Raw genomic sequence first — 17805 nt, 5'->3', positions numbered from 1 at the left:
CCTGCCCCCTCGGTGAGCTGGACTAACCCCAGGATTGAGCCAGAGTGGACTGGCCCTCAGTCCACCTGCTGAGCCCTATCTGTGAACAGCTTAGGGCACTGATCCCATCCTGGGATTGGCATAGCACCGTGGTGTCATACTGCTGGCGCCAGACTGAAGGCAGATATTATAAGAACCGTTGTGTAGAAACCATGTTTGGTTGTGGCTCTTCTAGGAACTTCTGCCAACACTTCTCTTTCCAATAAAATCACTTGGATTTCTCCCCCATACCCTTCCACTTTTTGTTTAGGGTTCCTTCTATAGCTCCCTTCAACTTGCTGGGGGAACTGAGAATCCCACACCTACATAAAAGGCATCAAAGCCAGCAGGACCTCATAAAGGGCTGTGACCTCAGCTTAGTTTGAGTTTTACCTCTGGGGGAATGGAGAGTATAAGGGGCATCCTGTACAAGCGTAAGGTCCCTCCTTCGACTTCAAAATTCCAGAGAACCCTCCCGCCGACACACACACACACACACACAACTTACATATACATACACAGAATATCAGTTAATTTAACACACACAGAGACTCAAATAAAGAAGGAGTTATGGCCCCTTAGCAATAACTTTCAGGACCCCCAGGCACCTTCCAGCTCCATGTTGGGAACAAGTCATGAGAGGTCTTTTGGGGGAGGGGTGGGCAGGCTCTCTTTTCAGTGAAGCCATAATGATTGTTCTACCAGGCAGTAGCTAAAATAGAGTGATGTTTTTTATTGTTGCCTACTCAGTGGCCTCCCTTACAAGCTAGTAGCCATATGCCTCAGATTCCTGAATAAGAGAAGAACCACACAAACACAGATTCCAAATCTCATTAGAGAAAAGAATGTCAGAAACTTTGGTTCCATATCCGAGAAGCTTGTGGATCCTCAGATCATCTATGAGAATTCATTTATTCATTCATTCATTCACTCATTCATTCAGAAATGCTCAGTGAGTACCTACCATGTGAGTACCTACTACGTGCTGGGGGTAGGACTTAGCATTGGGGCTGCAAAGAGAATGAGGTGAACACGGTCCCTGATTCCACGTGGCTTATAATGTTCAGTCTCACCGAAGTTCCTGTAACACTACAGTTTCACCCTACCCCTAAGCTGTAAGAAGCCCACCAAGGAACACTCACTGAAAGAATGAGTATCCTGCCACACTTGAGATTTACACAGTTTTTAAGACACAATTTCATACATTGCTACACAATGCCAAATAAGGACCCCCAAAGTCAAATGCTAACAAAAATATCATATTCTGCATTTTTAACTGTGGAGGAAGGAATTTGTTTTCTCCACAAACAAAATTAAATTTGAAGTTCATTCTTGCTCCCATGTAAGGCTGTGAGAGAATTTCCATAGCATGAGAGTCTTCTAGCCCATTTTCCCTAAGGACTAAACTCAGCTTTTTTGGCTTCTCTTAAACCGTTTTGGTTCAAGTAAAGATTAAGCAAAACAAGTGCCAACTTTGCAACTTAGAACTAAGTCTGTGTGTGTCTGCTACGTGTTTGCCCCTATGGGTTTAGCAATTTGATAATAAAATGTAAGACTGAGATTTCAGTTGGTTAGCATTCAGGGTCCTCGTTATATTAAAATATAATGTTCTTGCATGGATACTTTAAAGCCTCAGTGGAATGTTGAAAGCGGCTTCAGTTAGGAGGCACCACTTCTGGGCCATCCATAATAGATGCTTTTATTCCCAAGGGCCAGATTAGTGATAGGGTACTTTCCAATTATTAACTCTCTTTAAACAAATGTTGGAAGCCGAGAAAGCTGAGAGTTACTCAATAACGCTAAACACCCAAATGAAAATCAAACACTTCAGGCAAAATCTAGACATCTGACTGGGAGATGAAGGCTCCTGAAGCTGGCATTTCTACCACAGTTCTCAGTCCACTGGGTCACAGATTAGGCTCCCAGAAACACTGCCACATATAGCTCACATTCATCATGGAAAGTTTTAAACTGCAAAGCATTTGATGGAGCAGTGCCAAAGGCATCTGGCCCCCAAGATAGCATCGCCGACTCTTATCATGGAAGTGAAGGAAATCTAACATCTTGTTAAATCACTATAATGGATAATAAAAGCAAAATTACTAGTGTGTACCAAAATTCAAAGAGTGAAAAACAACTGGTTGGCTATCGGCTACTTGGGGGAAAGTTGGGCCATTTTGTTAAGTTTCTCTGTGTCATTGTGGCCCTCCTGCTCCCTAGGGAAAAGGGGTACAGTGGAATCTTCATACAAAGCCACACCAGGACCAGGACTTAGGACCATGTCATCCTTTAATATCAGATTCAAGAAATTTTTAATTATTTTCATCAGGATAATAGTGACATTGACTTTTTTACTGAGGTGTAATTGACATAACATTATGTTAGTTTCAAGTGTATAATGCAATAATGACCACCACAGTAAGTCCAGTAAATATCCATCACCATATATGGTTACAAATGTTTTTTCTTGTAATGAAAACTTTTAAGATACACTCTGCTAGCTCCTTTCAAATATACAGAGGGTGCCAAAAAAATGTATACACATTTTAAGAAAGGAAAAAAACTATTAAAATTGTAATACTCAATACATACCAATAACAAAAGATGAATACAAGTCACGTTTGACTTCTGCAATTACAAGAGGTGCTCAAAGTGGTTACCATCAGCATCCAGACACTTCTGATTACGGCGAACTACTGCTTGAGCAACGATGACAAAAGTGTCCATTTGTATACATTTTTTGGCACCCCTGGTACAATACAGTATTATTAACTATCGTCACTATGCTGTATATTACATCCCTATGACTTATTCATTTTATAACTAGAAATTTGTACCTTTTCAGTCCCTTCACCCATTTTGCTTACCTCCCACACACATACCTGCAACCTCAGGCAACCACCAATCTTTTGTCTGTATCAATGAGCTTGTTGTTTGTTTGTTTTGTATTGTGTTTTAGATTCTGCATGTGTGAGATAATATCTTTTTCTATCTTATTTTACTTAGCATAATGCCCCAAAGGTTCATCAGTGTTCTTACAAATGGTAAGATTTCATATTTTTATGGCTGAATAATATTCCATTGAATACATATATACCACATGTTCTTTATCTATTCACACTTCAATGAACATTTACAGTGTTTCCATGCCTTGCCTACAATGATTATGGGGGTGCATACATCTTTTCAAATTAGTGTTTTAATTTTCTTCAGATAAATACCCAGAAATGGAATTGCTGGATCATATGGTAGTTCTACTTTTAATTTTTTGAGGAACCTCCATACTGTTTTCTACAGTGGCTGCACTGGTTTACATCCCCACCAACAGTGCACAATGTTCCCTTTTCCCCTCATTCTTGACAACACTTGTTATTTCTTGTCTTTATGACAATAGCCATTCTAACAGGTGTGAGATGATAGATAGCTCATTGTGGTTTTGATTTTCATTTTCCTGATGATTAGTGATATTGAGCATCTTTTCATGTACCTGTTGGCTACCTGTATGTCTTTTTTGGGGAAAAAATGTCTATTTAGATGTTCTGCCCATTTTTTAAGTCAGATTGTATTTGTTGTTGTTATTTATTTTGCTATTGAGTTATATGAGTTTTTTTCAATATATTTTGGATATTAACCCCTTATCAGATATATGATTTGCAAATACTTTCTCCCATTCAGTTGGTTGAAGAATGGCATTAATTTTAAATTATTTTCCATTCATACATGCACTGATTCATTCAATTTACATTTTTGACATAATAATAGCAATGACAATAATAATAATAGCTAGCAGTCAATGGGCAGTTGTCAGGCACAATGCTACAAGCTTTACATGCATTAAATTATTTTAATCACCACAACAATCCATGAGGAAGATTATATTATTATCTCCATTTTATAGATGAGGAAATCAAAATTTAAGGAGATTAAGTATTAGTTTAAATCATACGAAATTGCTGATATTTGCCTAATTTTGACCTGTTAAAATGGAAGTTCATGTGATTTTTGACCTAGAAAACTAGTTTCTTATAGGCCAACTCAAAAGTTTTTCCAAGATGAGGAAGTTAGTAAGAGATCCAAAGTTCTGCTCTTAACAATTTATCAATACCACTTATTATGTGCCAGAAACCAGGAGAGTTTCTGTGAATACAAATGTGGAAGGATTGTTTTCATGAATGTTAACCATCTATACATTATGATTTTAAAACATACTTGGTAATATTTTGTAATTTCTCCTGCTTATTCTTCCTTACCCTAGTCTCCATGTCAAATAAAATAAGCTAGTGGATTCTACTATAATTGTTGTTCAATTAACAATAAAAATTAAGGTTGCTCAAAAATCACATTTTTTTGGCAGGTTAGTTTTTGTTTTTTTATTTTGCCGCAGTGGGTATTGTTGTGGTGGCTATTGATAATGTTGTAGTTTTCTTTGAACCTCTCTGAATCACAACAGCCCAGGACAAACCATGGCTTTAGGCACATCCCACCTAGATGTGTAGGGACAAAAATTGTGTACTTATGTCTTGGAGTCATTCCACTCTCCCCTTCCTGGGATTCTTTTATTTAATTAAGACCTTTATTAACAGGTGCTTGCAGTTTGTTGACTTTCTTGAAAATCATACAGTTGTAAACTTTTATTACAAATTAAAAACGAAGTTCTCAAAAATCTCAACTTGACCAGATATGAAACTTAAAAATCTTTAAAGGTGTATTGAGAAAAAACAGACTTTTTGTTTTTAAATTAAAAAAACACATTTTTCATTACCAAAAGGAGACGTCTTCAGATAAAAATAACAGAAACCCCATGCTGCATAGATAATGCAGACAGTTCTAGTTATCTGGTCAATGGGCACAAAACAAGCACTTAAGGTCCTTAGCTCCAATCTTTAGTTCATTTCTTATTGCTGGAATTTCATATTCATATCTTCTTGTTGCATGACGAAACCAGATGATGGTAGAAATGGTAACCCAGCATTTACTCGGTCCCGTCCGTCCTCTCAGCCTCGGGAGCTGGCGAATTTTCAGCTAATGGAGCGGCTGCTTTTGTCTCTTTGCCATTTTGTGGTTTAGGGTTTTCTGGGCATCTGCATCGGTAATTGAAATTATGGCAGTGGCAACATTGAGGTGGCTGCTGACCTTCGGTCTCATCTCCTTGATTTTCCTTATCTTCTTACTGCCATCCTCTCTAGGCTGTCTTTAGCGAGGAGAGCTCCTATGAATCGTGGTCTATAGCCTCAATACATATTGTCTCACTGGTCTGCCTTGTTCTCTTGTACCCTGGTTGTCAGCACGCTCGATCACTTCTCCCTGCACAGGACGGTTGGAATACTGTGGTGGACGCCCACGGGGACTCTGAAGTTAGTAAGGTGGGAACCCTCACCTGCAGTAAGGTCAGCACTGTTGAGCCTGGCCTTCTGGAGCACTCTCCATCCCTCATTTTTTCCCCCATTCTGGTAATTCTGTGGGTAATTGCCTAGAGGACACCTGCGACGTGGATAGCACCTAAAAGTTGTTACCTTGGCCTTTTTTTCTCTTCCTTTTATATTCTGGGTTTGTCATCTGAAAAAAAATAATAATTTGACTAGGCTAAAAGATCCCACCGTAAGAATATTGAGTAGACAACAACGGTAGGGATATTGCCTATCAAAGGTAATAATCAAAATCTAGGAGTATGGCTTGCATTTAGTGCTCCAGTCCCTTCTTCTTGCACTGTTAGCAATTCATTTATTCTGAGGGATATTATCTATAACCCTAAGGTCAGAAAATGCAGAACGGGAAACTTCTTTCTGACATTTACTCAACAAACATCTGCATACAAACCTGGTAAGACAGCATAATGGAGGGAGGAGTTCCACTCTCAAATTTGCCTGGGTTCAAATACCACTTTCCTACGTTTGGTCCTTGTGATCATGAACAAATTTCTCACCCACTCTGAGTCTCAGTTTCATCATCAATAATAGCATTCACATAGGATTGGAGTGAGAATAACATTCAGTGCCATGTTAAAAATGCTAGCCAGCACATAATGTACATTAATCAACGTGGCTAACATTTATGACCCTTTGTCCGTCACCCCTTGCTTCCATTCTCACCCTGTATCAGAACTTTCAACATAAAGTGCCTTAAATGACAAGAGTTCTAGGGGCAGGGTAGCCCCAGTTGGTCAACACAGACCTTAGTGACACCATGTGTTTGTTCTGCCACCCTCATGGGATAGCTCCCCCCATGATCACAAGGTGGCTGCAGCATTTCAGGCATCGGATCCATACAGGACAGTGTCCCAAGCAAGAAAGGACTTTCTCCTCCTGGGTTTCTCTCTTAGAAACAATGAACCCTTTCTCAGATGCCCCCAGAACACCCCCTCTTGTGTCTCAGAGGTCAGAATTTGTCACATGCCTACACCAGCCTAAATGAGAGAGCTTTGGACAGAAAAAGGGTTGTGCTCCCTGAAATATACCCCAAGATGGAATGCAGTAGATGCCTGAGCATATCTAATGTTTTGATAGGGAAAGGGAAGGGGGAAATAGATGGTGGGGCAGGAAAATGTGGTGTCTGCTGTATTCCCCACTGAACGAAGCCTCCTCTAGTGTAAATTTCAAAAGGAGAAACTGAGCTAACCAGCTGGGAGATGTGGTTGGGAAGTAGGCAAGTTGTCCAGGGTAGTTCGGGTGAAGGGGCCTCATGACAAAAAGAGGAGAGGGCTCAGTAGATCAGCCTGACCTACTTCACAGTTCTGTCTAGAGCAAATCCTGTTGGAGCATAAACTGGGACAGTGGAAAATCAAGGCCAAACACACTACAGTCTGTGCTAGTGTGAACCCAACGTCATAATGAGTATGGCCTCATTTAAGATGAACATGGATGTCCATGCATTTGAGTCACAGATGTCTGTGGAAGGAGTGGTGGGCCTTCTGACCCAGTAGATATAAAGAACACTATCCCTTGAAAATAAACAATAAGTTTTGACCACGTACCATCTCCAGCCATAAACTATCCCCTGAAGAAAATGAAAGACATATAAGACACAAAACCTGATTTTGAAGAATTTAAACTCTGCTGGAAGAGCCAAAGTAACAGAAGTGAATTTGAGAGCAATACCAAACCTTCTAGAATAAAGGGTTCAGGGATATTGTGCAGAGTGGAATTAAGGCAGGAGCTCAACAAAGTTGGGAGAGAGATGGCTGAGGGGCAGGGTGCAGGAAGGGGACCTGAGCTGGGAGTAACCCCGGGTAGGTCAGGATTTGGGTTAGGACAGACTGGAGAGGGGAGAGAGAAGAGAGCCATAGGTATAGGAGGGAGGGTGGTAACAAGGGGAATCCTCTGAAAAGGATAGAGACACTGTTGGGGTAGTGAGAAATGATTTGGATAAATAGGTGTTAAACCTGGTGGGCCATTCCTACGTTTTGGAGTAGGCCACTTTAGAAGGCGTTGCTGGCTGTGATCATGAGGGTTTTATTCTGGTTGGGGGCTTTTTTATAAGATGCGCTTAGCCAGGTGTGTGGGATGGTGTGCAGGCACATTCTTTCCTGTGACTGACAAGAATCCTGTCAGCAGCCTGGCCTGAGATGCACTGCCAAAAACAACTTGGAGCAGCAAGTGTGGCAGTGGAAAGGAAACAGGTTTTGGAGCCAGACAGACTTAATTAAAGGTCTAGCCCGTCACTCATTAGCAAATTACTTCATCTCTCAGAACCTTAGTTTTTTCATCTATGGGATGGGCATAATCCCCACCTCATAGGATTTTTTTTTTAAAGGAAAGCACCTGGTACATAGATCACACTCAAAATGTTAATTTTTTTCCTTTCTTCTTTCTGTTTATCAAAACTATTAAAGCAAAACCTCCAATGCTTCATCTTATCTAATGATGTGTGGCAACTTCAAAACTGTCTCATCCACACTCAAAGCTAGGAAAAGGTTTTGAGTCTTTCTTGATTTAAAAACTGAAATTTTCTATCAATTTTTGGAATTTTTATTTTTTAATTATTTTAAACAAAAATTAATACAATTTAGCCATACTGGGTAGACATTTTTATTGTCATTATTAACTTTTATGTGTAGTTTTATTTTTTAACTTTAAATATTCATTACAAATTCAGTTGAGAAGAGGGAAGGAGGCACAAAGGTGAGGTGGAGAAAGAGTGGATTCCCATAGTGTGAGGGTGAGAGACATCCACTTTAACTCTGAACTTTCTAGAAAGGCTACTATTGCCTTTTATAGTTTAAAACAATATAGTTTTTCAATTAAAAAAATATGACTCTCCCACTTTCATTTCCCCCAAACCAATCCTGGGCGGGCAGCAAGCAATATGTATCGGACTACAGCACAAAAGGTGTAATCAAAAGGAGAACTATGAGTATACAGTATTTCAAATTTTGCCCTTAATCTTCAAAGGGAGAAATAGCACTTATTACTCATTCATTCAAAAGATTTGTTTCCTGGATCTTTCTCCAGGAGGGAAAAAATAGATATAAAACCAGATTTTTTTTGAAAAGGAAGAGAAAGGAAAAAAATTAGAAAAAGAAAAAGATAGAAAGAAAGGGAGGGAGGGAGGGAGAGAGAGAGAAAGAGAGAGAGAGAGAAAGAAAGAGAGAGAGAGAGAGAGAGAGAGAGAGAGAGAGAGAAGGAAGGAAGGAAGGAAGGAAGGAAGGAAGGAAGGAAGGAAGGAAGGAAGGAAGGAAGGAAGGAAAGAAAGAAAGAAAAAGAGAAAGAAGAAAATAATTATTAGAAAGGGTGGTGGGATGATGGTGAATTTTTTTTTATGTTTCATTTATATCATCATATTTGTACTATAAGGGAGGTTAAGAGACCTCTGATGCAGACCACGTTCTTTTGAAAGATGTGTATGTGTGAGTGTGGGTGTGTGTGTGTAGTGTGTATATGTGATGTGAACCTGCGTGAACCTGTGTGTGAAATACGCAATCGCACAATGTGTGCGGAGTTTGGAGTGTGTGTGGGTGCGTGTGTGTAAGGAGAATGTGGATGCTCATGGAGTGTGTGTATTGAGAGTGTGAGTGTGTGAGAAGTGTCAGCGTGTGGATAGCATTGTGTGTGTGGAACGTGGAGAGTGAGTACAGAGTTTGGAGTGTGTGAGAGAGTAAGTGTGCATGTGAGAGATGTGTGGGTGTGAGGGCGAGTGTGGAGTGGTGGTGTACATGAACGTGTGTGTGTGTGTGTGTGTGTGTGTGTGTGTGTGGCGAGCACACTGCGTGCAGAGTTTGGAGTGTGAGGCAGATATGCGGAGGGCATGCGTGCGTGCATCCCCCCCTCCCATCCCTGCCCCTCCCTTCCCCTCCCTTCCCCTCCATCCCCTCCATCCCCTCCCCTCCCCTCCCCCACCTCCCCTTGCCCTCCCCTCCTGCCTGCTGCGGCTGCTGCGGGACAGGGCGGAGGCGGGAGCGCGCGGCGCCGGAGGCCGCCCCTCTGCGGAACGCGGCGGGAGAAGGGTGGCTGAGTTGGGGCGGGCGCCCGGAGCCGGAAGCGCGCCCGTCCCGCTGGGGCGGCCGCGGGCATGTGCACGATGTCCTTCAAGGTGAGCACCGCGGGCTCCGGGAGGGAGTGCCGGGCGGAGCGAGAGACCTGCGATGGCAGAGCCCGCACGCAGAGACCGCCCCGCCGCCGCAGCGGAGCCCGCAGGGTGGGGTGGGCGCCGCCCTGGGTGCGGGCGGGGGACCGGAGGAAGCTACCAGGCTGGGATGGCTCCTGTGGTTTGTAGTTTGGTTTGTGTGGGCTTTGCTCGAAAGGCTTTCGATACTTACGGCTGCAGGTCTGGTGAGCCTGACCGCAGGGCGAAGGGGCGGCGGGGACTGTCGCCGGGGTAACAATCGGGGGCGGGGGCGGGGAAGAAGGCCTGGAGCAGCGCTTTCCTGCGTCCTCGTTTCGGAATGCCAGCAGCACCGCTGCTGCCTCCTCACCAGAGTACTTAGCTCTTTTGGACACTGAAGCTGAGTGACCAGCACAGAGTGGAACTGCAGTCCATTACCAGGCGTCGGTGTCCAAAGGAGCCTTCTCTTAAGAGTTCATTAAAGTCATTCCATTATACCTCCTCTTTTTAAGGATGAAAGTCAGGTTAACTGATTTGCCTTTATTGAAAAATTTTAATAAAAATAATAATTAAATGTATTGAGCACTTAAAATGTGCCTACTGACTCTGAACCAAGGGCATCAAGGCGCATCTTCTTAACCTCAGGAAGACCCATGAGATGGTACTTTCGTGGCTCTTTTCTTTTTTGAAACAAGAAAGCTAAAACATGGAGAAGTTAACTCCTCCTACAGTCCTGCAGCCAGTAAATGAATGGTGTTAAGATTGAAATCCTAGTGTGTCTGGCTCCAAAGTCACTATAATCCCGTCTCCTACAAGTAGCTCCTGTAAGCGGAGGAATGACATGGTGAGATTTGCACGTTAGAAATATCTCTGGGTACAGTTTGGAAAAGAGAGTGGAGCTAGGAGCCCAATCAGGAGGATGTCGGGGTCATCTTATTAAGCAGTACTGGACTAGGGCACAGGTGTCAAAGATGGAAGGAGGTAGACAAATATGAGTCACTTAAAAATTTTAAATCTGCAGAATTCAGTAACTCCGATGTTTTTCACGGAGTTAGGGAAGGCCAGAGAGGTAAGGAGAAAACGTTCAGCTTGGGATGTGTCAAGTGTAAGGATTGATGAGAGTCCAAGTAGAGATGTTGCTTAGACACAGGTACAAACCAGGAGCTCAGGAGGGTAGTCTGGGCAGGAGCTAGAGTGAGCAGTGTTAAGTGGTAATTGAACGCACAGGAATGCATGTGATTGCCTAGTGAGACCGTGTAAAGGTGGAAAATAAGAGGACTGAGGACCTTGAAGATCAAGACTTAAGAATGAGCAGAATAAGAGAAGCCCATTGAAAAAAACTGAGCAGCAGCCAGAGATGTATGAGAACATTTAGAAGCATGTGCTGGCATTTAAGCCAAGAATCTCTAGCCTTTCAATAAACACGAAGAGCGACTTGTAGTTAAATGCCACAAAGAAATCAAACAGGCAAACAACTGAAAAGTGTCTGTTGAATTTGGTAACGAAACAGCCACTGGTGACCTTGATGAGAGCAGTTGCAGTGAAGTGTCGGGTTTAAAAGCCAGATTGCAATAGCTTGAAAAGAAAATGGGTGGAAACCACACGTGTAAAGAACTCTTTCAAAAAATTCTGCAGGAAACAGTGGCTGCAGTGGAGTTCAGACTTGTTTGTTTTCAAATAGTAGAGACTTGAGCATCTTTAAATGATGATAGACATCTCAACAGTAAAGAGACAACCCAATTTTAAAGTGGGCAAAGGATATGAATACACATTTCCATCAAATATACAAATGACCAATAAGCCACTGAAAAGATGCTCAACATTATTAGCCATCAGGGAAATGCAAATGTAAACCACAATGTGATACCACTTCACACCCCCGAGGGTGACTGTAATCAACAAAACAGACCCTGACAAGTGTTGGCAAGGATGTGGAGAGACCCTCGTACATTGCTGGTAGGAAGGTAAAATGATGCAGTCATATTGGAAAACAGTCTGACCATTTCTTCAAAAAGTTAAACATAGAGTTACCATATCATCCAGCAGTTCCAATCCTAGGTATGTAACCAAAAGCAATGAAAACATATGTTCACACAAAAACGTATACACAAATGTTCATAGCAATATTATTCATAATTGCCAAGAATTGGAAACAACCCAAATGTCCATCAACTTGATCATAAACAAAACATAGTGTATTTCTAATCAGCTCGGTCTGCCATAACAAAATACTATAGACGGGGTAGCTTAAACAAGAGGAGTTTTATATCTCACAGTGCTGGAGTCCAAGATCAAGCTGCTGACAGATTCAGTGTGTAGTGAGCTCTCTCCGTGGCTTGCAAACAGTCACCTTGCTATATCCTCAGAAGGGGGAGAGAAGAAGCTCTGGTATCTCTTCTTAAAAGGGCACTAACTGTCATGGGGACTCCAACCTCATGGCCTGATCTAAACCTAATTACCCCTCAAAGGCCTCACCTCATAATCCCATCACATTGGATGTTATGACTTTAACATATAAGTTTGGAAGGGGGAAGACACAAACCTTCAGTGTATAACATGGTCTGTCCATACAATGGAACATCCTTCAACCGTAAAAAGAACTGAAGTACTGACACATGCAACATGGATGAACCTTGAAAACATTACGTTAAGTGAAAGAAGCCAGTCATAAAAGGCCACATAGTGTGTGACTTCATTTATACGAGATGTCCAGAATAGGCAAATCCACAGAGACAGAAAGTAGATGAGTGGCTGCCAGGGCCTGGAGAAGAACGGGGAGATGGGGACTGACTGTTCATAGGTACAAGGTTTCCTTTTGGGGTGATGAAATGTTCTGGAATAGTATGGTGATGGTTGTAAAATCTTGAGAATACACTAAAATTACTGAATTACATGCTTTAAAAGGACGGATTTTACAGTTTATAAATTGTAGCTCAATAAAAAGATATATTAAAATGACAGTAGGGAGTCCTGAGAAGACTTGGGAGTAGAAGGGATGATGAGGGATGAAGTCCTCAGGAGGGGGGCGGGGCAGAGAGTGAGCAGGGCTCATTAATTGTGGGGATTAACCAGACAGGTGGAGAAAAACCTCTTCCATTGGAGTAAAGAAAGGAGGTCAGGTTGAGTGTGGATATTGATGTTTTGTAAAGTGAAGTCTAGGGTGAAGTCAGAATTGGGGGAGGGCAGAAAGGGAAGTGCCAAATTTTCACTGAAGAACAAAGAATGATCGCGAGGTAACAACTACCAGGTGAGATGAGGCAGAGGATGAGAAGGTGGTATGGCCTGAGTCTTGAGAAAGAGATTTGTACACCTGACGAGAAGGGCAGTGTCTGGAAGCCACGTGAGGAGGGCTCAACCCTGTTTCCCACCCTAGGGCTGGTGTGGGAGAAGTCCCAGCCTCTGCCAGGGAGGGGTGCTAATGGCAGGGAGACAGAGGAAGCACTCTGTGTTAGGTGACAGATGAAGAGGAGTTCATTTTCCATGGAGTTCCGAAAGGCACAGAAGCAAGGCTTCAAGGGGAGGGGAGCAGAGTGCCAGGCCACTAGACTAAATCTGCCTTAGATTATTCTGCCATTTCCATATGTAGTCAGTAGTTCTTCTGTAGTGAGAAAGTCAGACTACAAGTTACTTTCATGTGTTATCAATATTTTATGAATACCAATTTTAGAAATGAAAAAAGGTGAAATGACAAGATGGTGCATTTTGTAGCTATTTAATTAAATACTCATTAACTTTGATTGCGGAGTCATAGAGGGCTGTTTCATTTTCATAGGCCCCTCAAAGACTTATAGGCCCCAGGCCCTGGATCTCCACAGCCTTTGTTTAAAAGGCCCAGCATTGCTGGCTGAGTCTGTGGGAGAATAAACAGAGCATAATAAATCACAATTTAGCCTCTGCTCGATGACTCACAGTTACCACATGTAGGGCTATTTGCTTCTGAACCACATGGACCCCTCTGCATCTATTTTTTAATTCTTCCTCCATTATGCTGTCAGCAATCACTTCTGGCTATCTGTTTGCCTCTGATAAACTTCCTCATTCACAATTGGCAACTCCTAATTTGTTTGGGATGGAAAAATAGACACGTGGTCGTTAGAATTATTTTTAAAGTAAAAGCAAACTTAGAGTGCGGGTCTGAGCCTTTTTGTAGAATAAAGTTCATGGATTTCAGTACGTGGACTTTTGACTTTATCATAGCCATTTCACCTACTCAGGACTTATTCTTCAGGGCTTTGGTTGCCAAAAGTCTAACACAGTTGGGGGGTTAGACTCTAACACAGTGAGGGAGATTACCGTAATAGAGGAGATATTGCTCGATAAAAAACCACACCTCGGTCTTTCTTAAGCATGTGTTATCCAAGGAGGTAAAGCGTCTCAACACCATGTTTCATCTCAGTGATAGAAACTGCTCAGGCGTTGGCTAAAAGTACAGGAACTTGTGTGTTTCGTCCTTGTTCTGAAAGTATGTAAATTATCTCATAATCAACTCCAGTTCACCAATCAGCTGAAATTATTTGGATGAGCCACAGGAAAATAAATTAACAAAGCCATATATATGTTTTTTCAAACAGCTTCATTGAAATACAAATTACATACCATATAATTCACCCATTTAAAGTGTTCCTTTCAATTTTAGTATATTCACAGTGATGCCACCGTCAGCATAACCAATGTTACCGTATTTAATCACCCCCAAAAGAAACCACATACCCATTAACAGTCACTCTCTATTCCCCTAAACTTCACAGCTTTAGATAACTACTAATCTATTTTCTGGCTCTATAGATTTGCCTATGCCGGACCTATATGTGTTAAACAGACTTTAAACATGGTCTTGAGTTCTGAGTTTGGAAATGCTGGTGTTATGTGGATCCTACATCTAAGGCGGAATGCCTGAGGCAAATCACTTTTTCTCTTCAGTTTCCTGTCTCTTACAGAAGTGTAACAATACTGACAGTACAGGGTTTAGGCTTCTTTAATGTTTATTAAGCATTTGGACATTTTCAAAGACTTAGCATGAAGTGGGACAGTGGATTAGAATAAAACAGCCAGTGATACATCAAAAGCATCCTTCTGCACATGGCTTCTCGATCCTTCGTTATATCCTTATTTAATATGGCCTCTAATATCAAAGAAATACATTATTGAACAAAGCTAATGTTCTCCTGATTGAATTAATAGTACAGAACTGAAACCCATTATTCTAAACCCTTTTTTAAACCAATAGTTTAGATCTCTACTCCTTCTTAGCTTTCAATCAGAATTCCAATTCTGTACAAATAACAATTTCCCTCCTATGTTTCCTCTCCCCTTCCTTCCTGTACTTAATTTATGGTAGTGTGCTAATGAACGGTGTATACACCAAAATTCTGGCAGGAAATGAGGAAAAAAGAAGAAAATGTGGCATATGTGCTCAATTTTATGCTCAAGATTCTGCTCCATTTTTCTCACAGGGTATAAGAGGTAAGATCTCAGACTTTGGACTCAAACAAATTTGGGTTTGAATCCTCACTTTGTTACTTCGTAACTGAGTAATTCACTCCGGGCCTCAGTTTCCTCATCTTAAAAATGCAAGTAATCGTCATACTCCCCTCATGGGGCTGTTTTGGGATTTAAGTGCATCAGAGCAGAGCAAGTGCTTAACATGCTCACGACCTGATACAGAGCGAGATCCCAGCGTTGCTGCTGCTCATAATATCACAACCAAAGAGCCTCCGGGAGGCTCACTAGCCTCTTTGTAGAGATGAGAAAAATCAAGAAAGAGGTAGTAATAGCATGGTTGGTAAAGTGCTTTATGATATGCATGAAGCGTTTCCTGTACATTGTCTCCTTTAAAGACTAGAGGACTTGCCCTGGTCCACTCCACAGCGTTTGTGATTTTATGCATGTTGCACCTGAGGAAGTTCCCCAAGCAATGTGTGTAGACCCCAAAAGAAGGAAGGTCGGAAGACTTTCCATCTTGGCAGAAGAGGAGCTTGGAATGAGGACAGCAAGGAGGTCAGTGGGGTGCACGCTGCCTATGCCTTGATGTCTACAGGAGGACAATTCTGCAGGAAGCAGTGCCGCTTCAGGCACCAGACCCCCCGGGGCTGAAGCCTGCCTTGTCATTTCTCACCTCGTCTGGGGTAACAGTGGGAGGGTAACAGGACCCATTTCACTGAGCTGATGAGGATTCAATGAGGTAGTAGATGGAGACGATATACCAAGTGGGACAGAACAAGCACTTAGTATTAATAGCTCAAAATCCTGCCCTGCAATAAGGTGTCGGCCACAGTGTGATAGGAGAACATACCCATTTCTTTGCTAGATCTTTATACCTAGATGTGCCATAGGCACCAGAAACTCAGCGTGTTCAAAGCTGAACTCATCATTTTTTTCCCCCAACCTGTCCTTCGTATGGCATTTCCGACTGTCGTGAATGGCACCACATCAACCAGGCACTCAAACCAGAAACCTGGGAGTCCGTGCAGAATCCCTGTCCCACACACACATCTCTCAGACCAAGACTCTTCAGTTTAGCTCCTTACAATTTCTCCAGTCTGTCTCATCCTGCCAGCCCCACTCTGGTTGCTTGGACCCTCATCATCTCTTGCCCCAACTACTCATATGGAACAGTCTTCTAACCCCACAGACTGATCCTCAGTCTATTCTCCCTGAGGCTGCCGCAGGACCTTCCTAAAATGCAAAACCGATAGTCTCTCCCCACCTAAAAACCCTTTCTTGACTCCCCCATGCCCACCAGATTAAAGTGCAAACTCCGCTCGCATGGCACAGCAGATCCTTCGGGATCTGGCCCTGACTACCTGCCCTACAGCAGCTCCTGCCCTCTTTCCCCTCACACCCTTCACGCCAGCCCTTCCGAGGTAGAGATGGTTCCCAGCTGCTGTGTGGGGCCTCCATGTCTTTGCCTCACCACCCCGTCAGCCTGGGATGCTCGTCACCCTGGCCCCTACTCCTCTTTCAGACTCTTCCCAAGAATTCCTTCTCTTCGAAGCCATCCCTGGCCACCTTCCTCAGGTAGAATTGACCATTCTCTCACCACGAGTATCTGCATTCCTACTCACCTGTAATAACTCTGATGCCTGTTGACATGACTTATTTTCCTACCGAGCCATGAAGCCATTGTGAGCAGAGACCAGGATGACACACTTCTAGTCCTTGCCTCTGGCCAGTACCCCTGTCCCCAGCACGTGACCAAGTAAACGAATTCGCCTGGACAAGTATTCTAACAAGCTATGTGAGGGCTGTGCATTCATAGCTAAGGTTTATTATGTTTACTATCAAAGTGCCTTTACATGTACTAACTCATTTAATCCTCCAACAACACATGAATGAGGTACTACTATTACTGTTATTCCCATTTCACTGGGGCAGACAGAAGTTAAATAAGTTCACAGAGCTGAGAAGTAGCAGGGTCAAAACTTGAACTCAGCTCTCTCTTACCCCAAATCAATGTATTGTGCCTCCATGTCCCAGTAAACCTAGCCTTTGAGGGACAATGAAATGTGTACAGCTTTTCACAAAGCTTGGTTTCTAGAACTTCATGGGAAACCAGGATGTCTAGCCCCAGCAGGAGAGAAATCCTCGAGGCTCTCCTAAAGACAGTAGAGGTTCCTGTCTGGAGAGCTTGTGATAGTGGAAGATTGGTTTGCTGATGGTTTTTGAAAGGGATTTGGGGTTAAAGTGAAACAACAAAATCACTGAAAGTGATTTACAATTTATTGCCCTCAAGTTTTCATGTTTCAGGAAAAGCCAGCAGAGCTGTTCCCTAGTGCATATTAAATTCTCTTCCTAACTTCCCCTCCCAAACTTCATTTTGGCCTTGTGCAATCTCTTTATTAAAAGGGCATTGTTTCATGATTTATTATGCAAGTCAAACCTGCCTTGCTCTTGCTTCACCCAGTTAATAGCAACGCCGTTAGACCTAGCCTGCTGCAGAAGCCACAAACTCTGGGTGTGAACACCACCAGTGCAGTTTGGCTTGACAACTCTAAGAGACAGTAAAATTTACACCTTCGGGAAAAGCAAATTGTTCACCTGGATTTTGAGATGATTTTTTTCCTCCTAACTGCGCCAGGAAACTATTCAGAGTATGTCTGTAATCTGCGTCTCAACCCCCGCTTTGCCATGTCCTCATCCAAGAACGCACAAGAACATTAAGTTGTGTACGTGCTGAAGGGCTTCTGGAATGAAATCTTCACACCAACAAATGCTGCCATCACCCTGCCGTCCACTGTGCTTTCATTTAGA

The 17805-nt window shown here is 42.6% G+C and overlaps 1 protein-coding gene and 1 pseudogene across 3 annotated transcripts in view; one reads left to right on the top strand and one right to left on the bottom strand.

The window, feature by feature from the left end:
- Window positions 1-3684: 3684 nt before the first annotated feature.
- LOC117038708 (Y-box-binding protein 1-like) lies at window positions 3685-9524 on the bottom strand (annotated as a pseudogene).
- Window positions 9380-17805, top strand: part of ANKRD29 (ankyrin repeat domain 29) — a 43307-nt gene continuing 34881 nt past the window's right edge. For all 3 annotated transcript variants that reach the window (XM_033135620.1, XM_033135618.1, XM_033135619.1), the window contains exon 1: window positions 9380-9543. In XM_033135620.1, coding sequence (XP_032991511.1) covers window positions 9523-9543 — 21 coding nt within the window. In that variant the 5' untranslated portion in view covers window positions 9380-9522. The remainder of the gene's footprint in view (window positions 9544-17805) is intronic.

Source organism: Rhinolophus ferrumequinum, chromosome 19 (genome assembly GCF_004115265.2).
Source record: "Rhinolophus ferrumequinum isolate MPI-CBG mRhiFer1 chromosome 19, mRhiFer1_v1.p, whole genome shotgun sequence".
NCBI lineage: Eukaryota > Metazoa > Chordata > Mammalia > Chiroptera > Rhinolophidae > Rhinolophus > Rhinolophus ferrumequinum.
Note: the sequence above shows the minus strand (reverse complement) of the source record. Positions and strands in the feature narration are given on the sequence as shown.